Source organism: Camelina sativa, chromosome 20 (genome assembly GCF_030686135.1).
Source record: "Camelina sativa cultivar CO46 ecotype springtype chromosome 20, ASM3068613v1".
Lineage (NCBI taxonomy): Eukaryota > Viridiplantae > Streptophyta > Magnoliopsida > Brassicales > Brassicaceae > Camelina > Camelina sativa.
Window position 1 is genome coordinate 9313940 of NC_141899.1, and position 16555 is coordinate 9330494.

Here is a 16555-nt window from a genome sequence, read left to right on the forward strand (position 1 = left end):
TGGGTAGGATAGAGATATTAAGCCGATCCTGGATCACCATTAAAAGACAAACCTGAGCATCGATGTTATTGCGATGGGTATGAGATGTGAATTTTTAATATTATAATCAGTAAATTATTAGTTAACCTTTCTCATACTCACTTATATTGTTGTAAGAGTATTTATAAGTTGAATATATAATCAGTAATCAGTACTAAAAGTCTAAAAATAAGTTTGACAAAATCGGTTAAGCACCTTCACATCGACGAGTTCACAAGATTATGAAGATGGTTTGCGTTATTAGTTTCAAACTCATAGCTGCTAATCTTTTTTTCCTTCTAATACTACTATAAAAACATTCAATTTATTTGGCTTTTATGTTGCTTTTATTGTAAAACAATTTTTGTTTGTAAAAAAAATTTAGATTCATACAAAACAAAACTGAGGATATTGCAAAATATTTTGCTATTCTTTTTAAGTGTATTTATAAGTGTTGCTAACAGAAGATTGTATAATTGTTCTCTCTCGGTACTATTTCACATCTACTGTACATGTACAAAAGACAATAATATCTTCAACACATTCTTTATCATATTAAAATTATTTTTCAGATGTCTCTTCTCTTATCTCCTAAAACATATATATATATATATATATATATATATATATATATATAATTTTTCAATTACAATCAAAAGAAATAAAACATTGTTACAACTAGTGCATCTGGTGTTTGAGGGTTTAGTCTAAGTGACTTTTACAACAATTTTACACAGACCAGAGAAAGAAAAAAACTCATGGCCGAGTGCTCAACCACAGTAGTAAGCCATTAACGTAACGGTGATTACCCATCCGCTGAATAGCTAAGAACTGATTTCAAATTTGTTGATCTAGCCGCCGGACTAGTTGCTCTGCAGGTAGCGGGGATTCACCAATTCGTCGTCCATTTCGTTCACGCCAGATGGAGTGGACCGCCAGTTGGAAGATGTAACGAGTGAGGAAGCCATGTTGGCGACTCTGCTGAGCTTCTGAAGTGTGATTAAGTATCGTTTGCCAAGTCTCAGAGTACCTCTCCTTGAACACCTCCTTGGCCAGAGCTGCCCAGACCGCAGAAGAATAACTACAAGAGAAAAACAGATGATTCCTTGTTTCTAAAGTATTCGAACACAAAGAACAGTAGCCAGAATCTCCTCTGTTCCACCGGATCATTCGCTCACCAGTGGCTAATCGGTTGTGGATCGCTAACCAGAGACAGAATGCATATTTAGGGGTCGCGTGCGTGAACCATACACTATGGTGCCACAAGACAAGAGGAGAGGAAGGGCGGATATGATTCCAAGTGTCAGTAGTTGAGAATTTAGCTTTGTAAATGTCATTCTTCCCTCGCCACAAAACAAGGTCAGTATGCTCTATTCTATTCTGGTAGTGAGAATGCAGGGTATCCTCTATCAGATTCAGGTTGCTAAGCCGATGTCGACGTCGGAGACAGGAGGACCAGGCTTGAGCCAACGTCATGTGGCGACCGATCCCTAGGTCAATGAGACCTCGATCACCCGTAACATCAATCAGGCGACCTAATGGAGACCAATTATCATACCAAAAGGAGCAAAGATTGCCATTCCCTACCTCAACCTTACAGAAAGATGCTGCCAGTGGCCTGTACTTTAATAATTTCCTCCAGATCCATGAACCTGCAGCCACAGTTTCTTTGCAGACCCAGAAGGATTTGTGTAAGACCCCGATCCTAAAAACCCATACTCGGACATACTGGCCGATAAATTTTTTTCTTAGGGCCTATGAATTCTACTCATTCGTTTAACAAGACTTAGCAGCGAATATGTATAACAGATAATATAACTTAAAAGCATTCATTAAAGCAAAAGGTTCGATTCATCCTTAAATAACAACTTGTCCCATGCATGAAAATAACGAGAAACTTATAAAATAAACGCCATGAATAATTCTACCCAAAGCCACCATCCTCTTCCTCCCTTGCCTCCGTCACACGAGCTGGTCAGCCACTTTAATCCTGGTTATCGGACCTTTCTTTTCCTGCGTCCATTAACAGGAGGCGTAAGTAAACAAAGTTTACTTAGTGGAGCGGTCATCCCGTCTCACTAGGCTCAGTTCAACGATCTCAAACTAACACAGGATATATTCCAATCAAGTCACGCAAGTCAAACAATTCAGATCGGATAGTTGCCTAAGTCGTTTAGACCAACCACCATTCATATTGCAATAGAACACATTAACCATTAACAAGACAAGCAATTAACAAGATTAAATAAACCACGGGTCAAGAGAATCAACCATGGAACTCGGCCACAGTCACGCACTCACCTTCGGTATTGACCTTAGGTATCGAACTCTTGGTTCTTACGCTCAATCCGATCCCCGCTTCTACACGGACAGATCGACATCGTTAATATCCGATGTATAACCCATAACCATCAACAGATCAAGGTGGAAGGATACTTACCGTTCCTTTCTCGACTTAGACCTTAGGATCTCGGTTTAGCTCCTGTGGAAACTCTCTCTCTTTCTCTTGCGGCGGCTCTCGGATGTGTATGCGAATACTCGAGAATTCCTAAGGGTTCCGTCCCTTATATAGGGTCGACTTAAACCGCCCTAAGTTGCCTTAGAATGATAAGCCTTTCGTCCCCTAGTTCCCTTAATTCTCGCATCTATCCTTATCCGATCCTCTTGCCTTTTCTGCGAGTTTCAATTTCTCTTGGGTTTCCTTTTCCGTGAGTCGGCTTAAATCTTCGCAAGATTTCCGAGTCCCCGGACCATCCATCGGCCCATAGTCTAATCGATCCATCCTAGTCCATCGACCCTATCCATCGTTCGCCGATGCAATCATTTCTGGATAGTTTCCTTCACTATCACTATCACTTATCACTATACTATCACTATCACTAGGATTTTCATTCCTAATTCTACTCGGACTGTCTCTCGGACTAAGTATCGAACCTCTCACCTCTTTACTCGGCAACTTACAGACCTGAGTCGTTCGAACCGAAGATTCATCCAGGAACTTGCAAGCCTGAATGATCTAACACTGTAAACTTGGGATTCCATTTCTTCAATTCAAACGTCTGTTCGCTACTTCAGTAGTCTCAAACTCTCTATTCCCATATCAATCCCCTTAACTTATCGAGTTCTATCATCGGACTCTACCGTTGCTGATTTCCGCATTCTCTCGACATTTCTCGATACCAAGTATCAGCATTTCTCGGCACTGACTCTCGGTCACTCTCGATGCGGATTCTCGGTAATCCTCAATACGGTCTCTCGGAAATCCTCGATACGCACTCTCGGTAATCCTCGATATGCACTCTCGGTAATCCTCGATACGGACTCTCGGTAATCCTCGATACGGACTCTCGGTAATCCTCGATACTGACTCTCGGTAATCCTCGATACGGACTCTCGGCAATTTTTGATACTGCCGGTACCGAGGTTCCGGGTCATTACAATTTGCCTCGGAGAAGATATTTATCAAGCCATTTGGCCCAGAGAGAGTCTCCATGGGAAACTATACGCCAAATTAATTTAACGCAACACATATCATTTGCTATCTTCAGATTTCGAAGACCAAGACCTCCCTCCATTTTAGGTGTACATACGACCTTCCAAGACAGTTTCACTTTATTTGGATTCATCTCCACCCCTGACCAAAGGAACATTGAGCAGAGTTTGTCAATTTCTCGGATACACACGCGAGAGAGACGGAAAGCACCTAACCAGAAATTACATACACCCCAAATAATCGAGCTGATGAGGTTGAAACGGCCCGCAAAAGAGAGGTAATGTGCCGTCCATGAACTGATACGCTTACGAAGTTGCTCCAACAATGGATCACAATCGGCCACTGTTAGGCAACGAGTTACCAGAGGTAACCCCAAATACCGAACAAGTAGCTGACCAACAGCAAACTGAAACTGTTCTGCAATGTCTTGGCGAGCAGAGTCGGAGAGTCCCGTGGAGTATAATGTGGATTTTTCCATACTGATATGCAGACCTAATCTTATAGCAAACTTATCAAACACCTCAGCAATACCAGCAATAGAGCATAATTTACCATAAGTGAGAACCATGATATCATCAGCAAATCTCAGATGATTTAAACCAAGGGCTTTACATCGCTGGTGGTAACCAATGTGCCCCACTCCGGCTGCCTTGTCCAACATTTTGGAGAGAATTTCCATACAAATGAAAAAAAGATATGGTAAAATAGAGCAGCCTTGCCTTAATCCCCATGAACTTTGAAAATAACCAGCCAATTCCCCATTTACCTGAACTGAAAAAGAAGCAGTAGTGATACAAAGTTGTATCCAATGCACAAACTGAGGAGGGAAATCTAGAGCTGAGAGTGTAGTCAGGATGAAAGGCCATTGGACAGAGTTGAATGCCTTGGATATGTCAATCTTAATCGCACATCATTCTGAAATCGAACCCCTATGGTAGTCTTTAACCAATTATGTAGCAAGTAACACATTTTCATTCAGTAACCGGTCTTTAACAAAAGCCGATTGGTTGCCCGAGATGAACTGAGGGAGGATATGCTTGAGACGGTTTGCCAAAATCTTAGATATGACTTTGTAGAGAACATTGTTGCAGGATATAGGCCGGTAATCTTTCATCACCCTAGCCTCCAAAGTTTTGGGAATAAGAGCCAGGATGGTTGAGTTAACCCCCTTTGGTAAGAAACCTTTCTCAAAAAAAGACTGGACCGCAATGGCAAACTCATGTCCAATAATATCCCAACTAGCCTTAAAAACTCCAATGTGAAGCCATCCGGACCTGGTGACTTGTCATTCGGCATTGAGAAGAGAACCGTTTGAATCTCCTCCCTTGAAACCGTAGCAGTAAGCATCGCTATATCCACAATGGAACAACGAAAATCCAGCAAGTTCCGGATGTCTTTGACCGTCACCCCCGCAAAACCTGTCGGAGTAAGCTGCAAAAACTCTCTGAAATGCCTCTCAGCCTCAATCTTAATATCCTCACCTGTAACCACAGAACCATTAGGACAAACAATCTCCCAGATGGTGTTAACTGCTTTCCTAGTTTCTACGGGACGGTGGAAAGTTTTGTTATTCTTATCTCCCACCTGTAACCAATGTAGCTTAGAAGTTTGTTTTAAGTATTTCTCCTCAAGACTTGCCACATGATCCCACCGAAGAAAAGCCTCATGTTCTTCCTCAATGGACCGTGGAGTGGAATCCAACATATTCAACTTTTGCTTCTTACAAAGTGTTTCCAAAGCCTCTTTCGAGCGTGTCACCAAGAAGTGAATCCTGTCCTTGGCTAGAGATCAAAACAGAGGTTTTAATCCTTTAAGTTTTTTAGTAAACCGAAACAGAGTGGAGGTAGATAAGAACAGAGATTCTGTCTCCTTCCAATAATTCTCCACCAACGGTCTAAACTCAGCCATCTCAATAAGCACATTGACAAAATTAAATGGTCTACGCTTGCGGACTGGGTGCACCTCCCCATCGGATAGGTGTATACGACACCGCAAGTGATCAGAGCAGCCGCCTGATTCAAAAAAACTATATGCTAAAGGAAACACCTGCAGCCAAACAGCATTAACCAAAATACGGTCCAATTTTTTCATTATAGGATCGTGATCCCTCTTATTCCACCAAGTGAATAACGGACCGTGATAGGCTATATCAGCAACCGAATAATAGTTGACTACATCCTGGAAATCACGCATTCCACACGAAACACCTGAAGCATCATCAACCTGCGAATGCTCAGCCATGTCTAAAGTCTCGTTGAAATCTCCCATTATCAGCCATGGTTTACTAAGCAAAATAGGAGAATCATGATGATCTTTAAGCTCCTAAAAAATATATACCTTTGACAAAACGTCATTTGCATCGAATAAGCCATTAATATCTCTTACTGTGTATGTTATTGTCGTTGGTGATATGCATTTTCTGGTGATTTCGTTGTGCTTCTTCAACATTTCGAAGGCTACCACGAAAAAAATAACGGACAGCCAAGATTCATCTCGACAAAAATGGCGAAGCTTTTGGGTTCTTTCGACAAATTTTCCTGCGAAGAGATTAATAAAGGAAGCATTCGTTGCTTTCGAATCCAACGAGACATGCTCTTCCTAGGCTTGGTATACGTATCACCGTCTTTTCCATCTACTTGTTTGATGAGCAGATGTAAAACAAAATCGGTTATTTTTATTGTTATCATGATAACTTCTTATCAATTATTTATTGGTAAAATTATGTATAAGTTAGACATTAATAAAAATGTTATCTATATATCAACTATCTTACCATGTTGAAAAACAAATATTATTTGGATTTTGAATTATACTAAATAAAAGTAGGAGCTATAAGCTTCTAAGACTGTCCACCTAAGCTTTAAAACAACCAATAGAGATTCAACATGTCACTAATTAACATTTTTAGAAATTTGCAGAATTTTATATATTAAGAATTATTTTAAACAACCTATCAGGATTTGACATGTCATTCATTAACATTTTCTAAATTTCCAGAATTTTTTAGAAAAAGGAAAATTTTAAATTTATGGAAATAAAAAAACTATGTACAATATCCCACATTGGCTAGAAAATTTTTAGACAATGGTTCAAACCAGTATAAATAAGATTAATATGCTTCCAACAACGAATGAGCAGGAAAGCTTGATTTATCAGGCGTCCAAGTTTAAAAGTTTTATTCGGTTTGATTCGGTTTTTTATTTGATTAAACTAAAACTTTAAAAAGTTTCAAAAAATATCATAATATTTAAATTTTTAAAAATTTAAATATTATAAATATTGGAAATTTTAAAAGCTCTTAGCTTTTAAAAAGTTTTTAAATATTAATTTTAAAATTTTAATAGTTTAAAATATTATAAATATTAAAACTTTTTAAAAGGTTCAAATATTATATTCGAAACTTTTAAAAATTTAAAATATTATAAATATTGAAATTTCTAAAAGTTTTAGCTTTAAAAAAGTTTCAAAATATTATAATTTTTAAATTTTAAAAATTTCTTAACATTTAAAAGATTTTTAAAACCTAAGCTTTAAAACAACCAATAGGGATTCAACATGTCACTAATTAACATTTTTAGAAATTTGCAGAATTTTATATATTAAGAATTATTTTAAACAACCTATCAGGATTTGACATGTCATTCATTACCATTTTCTAAATTTCCAGAACTTTTTAGAAAAAGGAAAATTTTAAATTTATGGAAATAAAAAAACTATGTACAATATCCCACATTGTCTAGAAAATTTTTAGACAATGGTTCAAACCAGTATAAATAAGATTAATATGCTTCCAATAACGAATGAGCAGAAAAGCTTGATTTATCAGATATCCTAAGTTTAAAAGTTTTATTCGGTTTGATCCGGTTTTTTATTTGATCAAACTAAAACTTTAAAAAGTTTCAAAAAAAGATTATAATATTTAATTTTTTAAAAAATTTAAATATTATAAATATTGAAAATTTCAAAAGCTCTTAGCTTTTAAAAAGTTTTTAAATAATCTAATTTTAAAATTTTAATAGTTTAAAATATTATAAATATAGAAACATTTTAAAAGGTTCAAATATTATATCCGAACCTTTTAAAAGTTCAAAATATTATAAATATTAAAAATTCTAAAAGTTTTAGCTTTAAAAAGGTTTCAAAATATTAAAATTTTTAAATTTTAAAATTTTCTTAACATTTAAAAGCTTTTTTAAAAAAATAAAATTTATAAATTTTAAAAATTTGAAATATTAGAAATTTTGAAACTTTTAAAAGGTTCAAATAATAAAATATTTAAACTTTATAGAATGTTTTAAAATATTACAATTACTTAACCTCTATATCTATACTAATAAAAAGTTGAAGTTATAAACTCATAAAGGTGTCCATATAGGATTTTAAAAAACCAATAAGAATTAGATATTTCGCTAAGAAATTTTTTGGAAATATAGTAGTAATCTATATTATTAAGATTTTTTAGAAAAAAAAATATAGAAATAAAAGAAATATGTACAACGCCCACATCGGCTAGAAAATTTTTAAAAATGTCTGAGAACCATTATAAATAAAATAATATGTTTTTAACTATAAATTTATCAGGTTTGCTTGATTTATGCTTACTTATCAGGTTTCCAAATTTAAAAGTTATTTGATTTATTTTAGCTAATTAATTTTTTTAATGTTTAAATATTTTTTATAGAATGTTTAGAAATATTATAAATACCTCCATAAAAATGTTAAAATATTATAACTATTTAAACTCTATAAAAAGTAAAAGTGTCATTAATATTTAACTCTAAAAAAATTGTTACAGATAATTAAACTACATCTAAAGTTTGAAATATTTTAAATATTCTATATCAAATTTTTTAAGAGAATTAGTTAAAAATGCCCCTTTTGATATACCCCTTTTCAAAAATACCCTCTTTTCTGGCCATTTTTATTTTTGCCCTCTTTTAATTTTTAATGACCATTTTACCCTTAGATGAAAATTATTTTATTCAATAAAAAGAAAACCAAAATTTTCCCGCCAAAAAATTTCCGACATATTTTCCCGCCAAAAATTTTTCGAAAAAATTTTCGTGCCAAAAATTTTTTTGTCAAAAAAATTTTGATAAAAAATTTCGACAAAAAAATTTTCCCGCCAAAATTTTTCCTGCCAAAAAAAATTTACAAGGTTTTTAAAAGGTTTTATAAGGTTTCCACCTTATAAAAGTCTTATAAACACCTTGTAAAGACTTATACAAGATTTTTTAAAGAGTTTTAAAAGGTTTTTTAAACAACTTGTAAACGCTTTTACAAGATTTTTAAAAGGTTTTTAAAAGGTTTTAAAAGGTCTTTAAAAGGTTTTTAAGAGGTTTTCAAATGGTTTTTAAAAAGATTTTTAAAAGGTTTTTAAACACCTTGTAAACGCTTTTACAATGTTTTTAAAAACCTTGTAAAAGTTTTTATAAGATTTTTAAAAGGGTTTTAAAAGGTTTTTAAACACCTTGTAAATGCTTTTAAAAAAATTTTAAAAGCGTTTACAAGGTATTTATAAACTTTTTAAAAGCATTTACAAGGTTTTTAAAAGCGTTTACAATGTGTTTAAACCTTTTAAAAGGTAAAAATTTCAATATTTTTGGCGGGAAATTTTTTTTTGGCGGGGAAAAAATTTCGATTTTGGCGGGAAAAAAAATTTTGGCGGGAAATTTTTTTGGCGGGAAAATATTTTCGATTTTGATGACTGTACATTCTTGCTGTCACTCAAAAAGGGTAATTTGGTCATTTTGTATATAAAGAGGGGTAGTTTTAAAAATGATCAACATGGAGGGGTATTTTTAAAAAGGGGTATAGAAAAAGGGGTATTTTTGAGAATGCCCCATTTTTTAATATCTTGAAAATATTTTACTTATCTCCGTTTGTGCTTTATATCTCTTATGAGCTGTAAAACATGTTTTGTGTATGACTTTATAGATGATTTGATATTTTTGCAGTAAAAATTTTATTTTTAAGTCTAAGAAAGAAGGATTGACGTCGCAAGACCTTGATTTGATGTTATTTGAGTTTAAAGAAGAATGATCGACGAAAAGCACAAATATTGTTTTTACTATACATGAGTTCATATTACTTTCTCTGCAAGTAAGGATTTTGGTTTGAGAAATATATGGATGAAATTATCAATAATTGGATGCATGTGTTGACTATGCTGGTTTCCATGCATTGCACAATTTTTATGAGAAAAAATGATTTTGGTTTTGGAGTTTGATGGATTAACAAGTTGTGTGGTAGTCTAAAAAAAGATTTTTTCAGTGAAAGAATATGAAAAAATTGTCGAGGAACCACAAGAAGAAGAGTATAACAAAGAAGTGGACGGTAAAAGTAACGATGAAATTATCATAAAATTTGACAATGAAAATGACAAGAAAGAATATGAAGAATAAGAAAACATTAAATAAAAAACACGAAAACATAGGTGATAGCGATCAATTAAATATGAAAAGGAGAAAAATTCATGATTATAAAATTGTTTCGTTTTTCTGGTGGCCAAAGAAATATTTTAAGATATGTGAGGTCACCAGTTTGATCCGCCTCGCCTAGACGTCGAGTTAGATTCATAATTTTTTTTATCTGATTTGATTTTAACACCTGCTTTTTATATTTTTAAAAATTCTGTATATGAAATTTAATATTTTCCTTAATAGTAATTTAAAGTTTTCTGTAAAATAATATTTCCTTACCGCCATCAATCATATATAATTTTTATCATAATAAATTAAATAAATCCACGCATAGCGTGGGTTCAAAACCTAGTATGTTAGCACATTATCGTTCTATATAACATGTTATAAATGTTATCATGCTAATCAAAAGACTAATCCGTTTTTTTTAAAACTGATATATACATAACAAAAAAACATTGATTCATAATTTTAACTCGATAAACATGTATTTAACATATAATATGTAAAGTTATGGCGACACCAATTATTTAGCATATTAAACAGATAGTTATACTTTAAAATCACAAAATATTTTATTATATCATCTGATGAATAGTGTCATCGATCTCATGTGACAATGTCATATCGAACAAACTTCAATTATTAGTTCTTATAAAGTTCAACTATATCTCGTTGGGTTGTTCAAATTTTCAACTTGTTCAAAATTGGGTTGAATAAAGTTCAATTATTAGTTCTTATAAAGTTCAACCCAATTTTGTTCAACCCATTTTTTCAATTTTATTCAATTTTGTCCATCCATTTGCAGCCTAAATAGTTTATAAATTTGAAAGTTTGTTGTTTTGTTGACATTTTCTGGAATTAAAACTCTCACCGAAACAACGTTGGTGTTTTCATTGACGGATAGTGGTTATTGGATTTAACGTTATATTTTTTTAGCTTGCTCAACGAAACTTAATGTTTTAAAAAAAAATTATTTACGAAAATTGATGTTTTAAATGACATGCAATAAAATTAATAGTTTAATTGACCTATATTTGAAAATTCATTGTTTAAACTTTAAACTAATCTCCTAAGTACTTGTAAAACCTTATAAATAGCTTTTAAAACCTTATAAATACCTTGTAAAACTTTTTAAATACCTTGTAAATACCTTATAAACTTATAAAACCTTATAAAACCTTTTATATATCTTATAAGGTTGTAACAACATTTTTTGTTGAATAAATTTTACATTCCTTGTAAAGAAAACCTTATAAGTACCTTTTAAGATTGCATGAAATTAGACCTAATAACTGGTTTTAGAAAGATGTTTATAGATGAATGGTAATGAGGTTTTTTAATCAATGATTTTTTTCCAAATACCGGCTAACAAACCATCCCCCAAATTATCAATTTGGGATATTCACTGGGAAAAAAACATCAAAGATAATTTGTTTATTATTAGGAAAATGGAGATATAAAAGTTAGAGGGGTTACTGGTTCCATGATTTTAATGGGTTTGAAAATCCAAACAAAAATTATGTATTATTAAAAACTTATCAAAACTATATGTGTTATTGGTTTTATGATTTAAAAATACTTTTTAATAACAATAAAACATAATTTTGGTAAGTTTTAAAAAAACAATAATTGAATAACACATTTTTTGTTTAGATTTTCAAATCTATTAAAATCATAGAACCAAATAACCCCTCTAAGACAATTCAGAAAGATATCAATGGACGATGAACAACTTGTGGTTGTTATTTTATTTCTGGGAAGGCCAGACGGAGCAGCTAGTGTTGTGGAGCAAGAATGAGGGGAAAAGGGCCATTTCCGACCTGTACAATGTCAAAAGTGTCAATTTATACATGTACAAACTCTCGGTGCTAATTTATACCTATACTCAAATAAAATTCAAATTTCATACCCAATTATTAAAATAATGCCGATTTCAAAGTCAAAATCAACAAATATTAGTCAACAGGTGACTCAGATGACACGTATTCAGTGAAGTGGTATCGTATATATCAAAACTACGTAGTTTTGATGCTGTAATTTCGTTTTTAAAAAAAGGTAATACCCTAGAATCGAACCTGGGTCCATCAAAGATTTAATCAACGCTTTAACCATATGATCTAGCAGCCTTATTCGGAATATTGGGAAACTTTAGTGTTTATTACCATCTCCGCCTGCGAGAATCTCCCTCCTCTTCCTTGGCATCGTTAATGGCTGCTCCGCCGTGGTTCCTTCTCCATCTAGATCCGCTTCCGTTGGTCCAATCACTAATTGTTTATATTCATCGTGGTTTCCCAAGATTTGATTTTTTAACTTTTTGTTTCTTTTAAAATTTTAAATTTTGGAAATTCGTTGTTCCTCTTTGATCACAATCATCATCACTAGGGTTTCTGTTTTTCAGTAAAAATTAAGGAATGAGGAAGCAAAAATTATCAATGCAATTAACGATGCCAAGGAAGAGAAGAAGAGGAAAAGGAGGGAGATTCTCGTGGGTTGATATGGTTATTAACATTAAAGTTCCTCAATATTCCAAAGAAAGCTACTAGATCATATGGTTAAAGTGTTGATTTAAATTTCGATGGACCCGGGTTTGATCCTGTGGTCTTACATTTTTCTTTTAAAACGAAATTACAGCATCGAAACGACGTAGTTTTGATATACGATGCCACTTCATTAAATACGTGTCATCTGAGTCAGCTGTTGACTAATATTTATTGATTTTGACTTTGAAATCGGCACTATTTTAATAATTGGGTATGAAATTTGAATTTTATTTGAATATAAGTATAAATTGGTACCGAGAGTTTGTACATGTATAAATTGACACTTTTGACATTGTACAGGTCGGAAATGGCCTTTTTCCCCAAGAATGAGTCACTAAAGCCAAGAAGTGTCCTGCTAAAATCAAATTCCACAATGTAATTCTGGAGCTGATGTGTCCCTATCACTATCAAGTCATTTGGTCTCACTCCGCTGTCGATGAACGCCAAACACATTACCGTCTCCTTCACCTTCACCACCGTATTTGTACCGTGGAACCCCCACTTCACCTCCCCTATCCTCCCTGGCAGCCCAAGTTCTATCACTGGCATGTTCGGCCCCGTCCCTTTGCTACCGGCGGCGCGTACAACAAAACAGTCTTTGAATGGCGCTACTGGCGAGACCTTAGATATTCCAATAGCCTGCACCCCGATCAAAAACATAAAAAGAATTAAGCATTACAAGACTAGGCTAATACTGTATATACTAATAGTTATGGTAATATAACAATAAAACCAAGAAAAAACCGCCTAGAGACAATTAAAGGTTTTAGCATTTAAGGTTATATTAGAATTGGAATCATATATATAAAAGTAGAGTTTCACTCTCTCCTTATTGGTCAATTTAATCTTTAATGTTACAAAATATAATATTTATTTTTAATTAAACTTAAAATTTAACACATTTAATCATATATATAAATTCATACTTTAAATTCACTATTTACTACTAAATTGTAACTGAAGTTATATAAATTGTGAATTGACTATTGGTTTTCTCCATTCATTTTCATTTAAACATACCATCAATTATAATTGTAACTCCTCTAATTAAATTATTTTAAAAATATAATTTCTATCACTACAAATCCTATAAATAGCCATTCCCACATCCTTCTCCACCATATTTCAAATTCTAAATAGTTTTTTTGTTTGTGTTATGTTTTTGCATGGGTTGAAAACTCATTGTAAGTGTTTAAGTATATATTTTGTTGGATATATCTTATATTGTATTTTTAATTTTATTTCTTTGTTTCATGTATTACTCCATTTCTTCTTTGTTTTCTTATTATTATTTTTAATTGTACATTACATATGATAATAAAAATTTTACATTACATATGTATAATAAAAATTTGATGGCTATACAAAAAAAATTAATTTTGATCATTGCAAAATAAGATAATCAAGCTAAAGAAATCATCTTTTTAATATTTTAAAATATAATATTTATTTTTAATTAAACTTAAAATTCAACACATTTAATCATATATATAAATTCATACTTTAAATTCACTATTTACTACTAAATTGTAACTGAAGTTATATAAATTATGAATTGACTATTGGTTTTCTCCATTCATTTTCAATTAAACACACCATCAATTATAATTGTAACTCCTCTAATTAAATTATTTTAAAAATATAACTTCTATCACTACAAATCCTATAAATAGCCATTCCCACATCCTTCTCCACCATATTTCAAATTCTAAATATTTTTTTTGTTTGTGTTATGTTTTTGCATGGGTTGAAAACTCATTGTAAGTGTTTAATTATATATTTCGTTGGATATATCTTATATTGTATTTTTAATTTTATTTCTTTGTTTTATGTATTACTCCATTTCTTCTTTGTTTTCTTATTATTATTTTTAATTGTACATTACATATGATAATAAAAATTTTACATTACATATGTATAATAAAAATTTGATGGCTATACAAAAAAAATTAATTTTGATCATTGCAAAATAAGATAATCAAGCTAAAGAAATCATCTTTTTAATATTTTAAAATATAATATTTATTTTTAATTAAACTTAAAATTCAACACATTTAATCATATATATAAATTCATACTTTAAATTCACTATTTACTACTAAATTGTAACTGAAGTTATATAAATTATGTTCTTAAACACTTTTCTCTATCACTCTAAGTTCTTAAACACTTTTCTCTATCACTCTAAATAAACCCTCATCCCAACAAAGTGGTAGCAGAGCCAAGTTGGTTCTTTGAAGATGGCAAATAGTGGTGTTCCCTTCCTAGTCCCTTTGCTCACCAAAAACAACTATGACAATTGGAGTCTAAGAATGACGGCTATCCTAGGAGCACATGTTGCGTGGGAGATAGTCGAAAGAGGCTACGATGAACCAGAGAATGAAAGTAGCCTATCTCAAATTCAAAAGGATAGTTTGAGAGATTCAAGAAAGAGAGACAAGAAGGCTCTCTGTCTAATCTATCAAAGATTAGATGAAGACACATTCGAGAAGGTTGCGGGAGCAAAGACGGCTAAAGAAGCATGGGAGAAGCTTCGAACTTCTTACAAAGGAGCGGAACAAGTAAAGAAGGTACGTCTACAAACTCTAAGAGGAGAGTTTGAAGCCTTGCAAATGAAGGAAGGAGAACTTGTCTCTGATTACTTCTCAAGAGTTTTGACGGTTACTAACAACCTCAAAAGAAACGGCGAGAAGTTAGACGAGATGAGAATCATGGAGAAGGTTCTTAGATCGTTGGATCCAAAATTCGAGAATATTGTCACCGTCATCGAGGAGACAAAAGATTTGGAGGCTATGACGATAGAGCAACTTCTTGGATCATTACAAGCTTATGAAGAAAAGAAGAAGAAAAAGGAAGATATTGCTGAACAAGTACTCAAAATGAGTATTGATCAAACTAAAGAAGAAAGCGGTCGAAGTAGTCCACGACGAGGTAGCGGTGGTCAATACAGAGGAAGAGGAAGAGGTCGAGACCGTGGGTTTGAGATAGGCTACTTTCAAAAAACCCGGATCCGAAGATCCGATCCGAACCTGATCCAAAAAACCCGATCCGAATCCGTATCCGAAATTGTAAAATACCCGAACGGGTTCTAAATCTCTAAATCCGAAAACCCGAATCCGAACCCGATCCGAATCGAAATCCGAATGGATATCCGAATATACCCACATTATTAATATATAGTAGTAATATATTAATAATATTTATAATTTTAATAATATAAGTGTCTAAAATATTCAGATTTTTAGATATTTTCGATAATTTGAAGTATTTAAACTGTTTATTAGTAAATTTAGATAAAAAAATACTCTAAATTTTGAGATAAATTGTGTATTATTGAATTATTTAGACTAAATTAGATACTAAAATTTTGAATTTTGTGAATTTCGGGTAATCCGAATCCGAACTCGAAATACCCGAACCGAATCCGATCCGAATCCGAAGTCTAGAAATACCCGAACGGGTTCTATACCTCTAAACCCGAAAACCCGAACCGAACTCGAACGGGTACCCAAATGCCCAGGCCTAGCCGTGGATATGGAAACGGACGAGGTCAGAAGCAATATGAAGAAGATAACAACAATCAAAGAGGAGAAAGTTCATCAAGAGGTCGTGGAAGAGGAACTTCAAAATCAAGGTATGATAAATCAAAAGTTAAATGCTATAACTGTGGGAAATTTGGACATTATGCTTCTGAATGCAAAGCTCCGAACAACAATAGAGTTGAAGAGAAGTCCAACTACGTAGAAGAAGTAAGCCAAGAAGATGATATGTTATTAATGGCTTACAAGACGGAAGAAAAAGATGAAGTTCAAAAATGGTACCTCGACAGCGGTGCAAGCAACCACATGTGTGGAAAAAGAAGTATGTTCGTGGAGCTTGATGAATCGGTGAAAGGAGATGTGGCTTTAGGAGATGAATCAAAAATGAAGGTGAAAGGTAAAGGAAATATTCTCATCCGGTTAAAGAATGGAGATCATCAATCTATTTCCAACGTTTATTATATCCCAAACATGAAGACAAACATCTTGAGCCTTGGACAACTCTTAGAGAAAGGTTATGATATTCGACTAAAGGAAAAT

At 32.8% G+C, this 16555-nt stretch overlaps 1 protein-coding gene and 1 pseudogene across 1 annotated transcript; both read right to left on the reverse strand.

Moving 5' to 3' along the window:
• Nucleotides 1–774: 774 nt before the first annotated feature.
• Nucleotides 775–5779, reverse strand: LOC147918648 (uncharacterized; annotated as a pseudogene).
• Nucleotides 5780–11683: 5904 nt separating this feature from the next.
• Nucleotides 11684–13249, reverse strand: LOC147918649 (gamma conglutin 1-like). The gene is made up of 3 exons (XM_087503624.1): nt 13232–13249; nt 12775–13115; nt 11684–11756 (listed from the first exon to the last, which is right to left on the reverse strand). Exons 1-3 carry the CDS (start codon nt 13247–13249, stop codon nt 11684–11686), a joined length of 432 nt encoding a protein of 143 aa, XP_087359750.1.
• Nucleotides 13250–16555: the final 3306 nt, after the last annotated feature.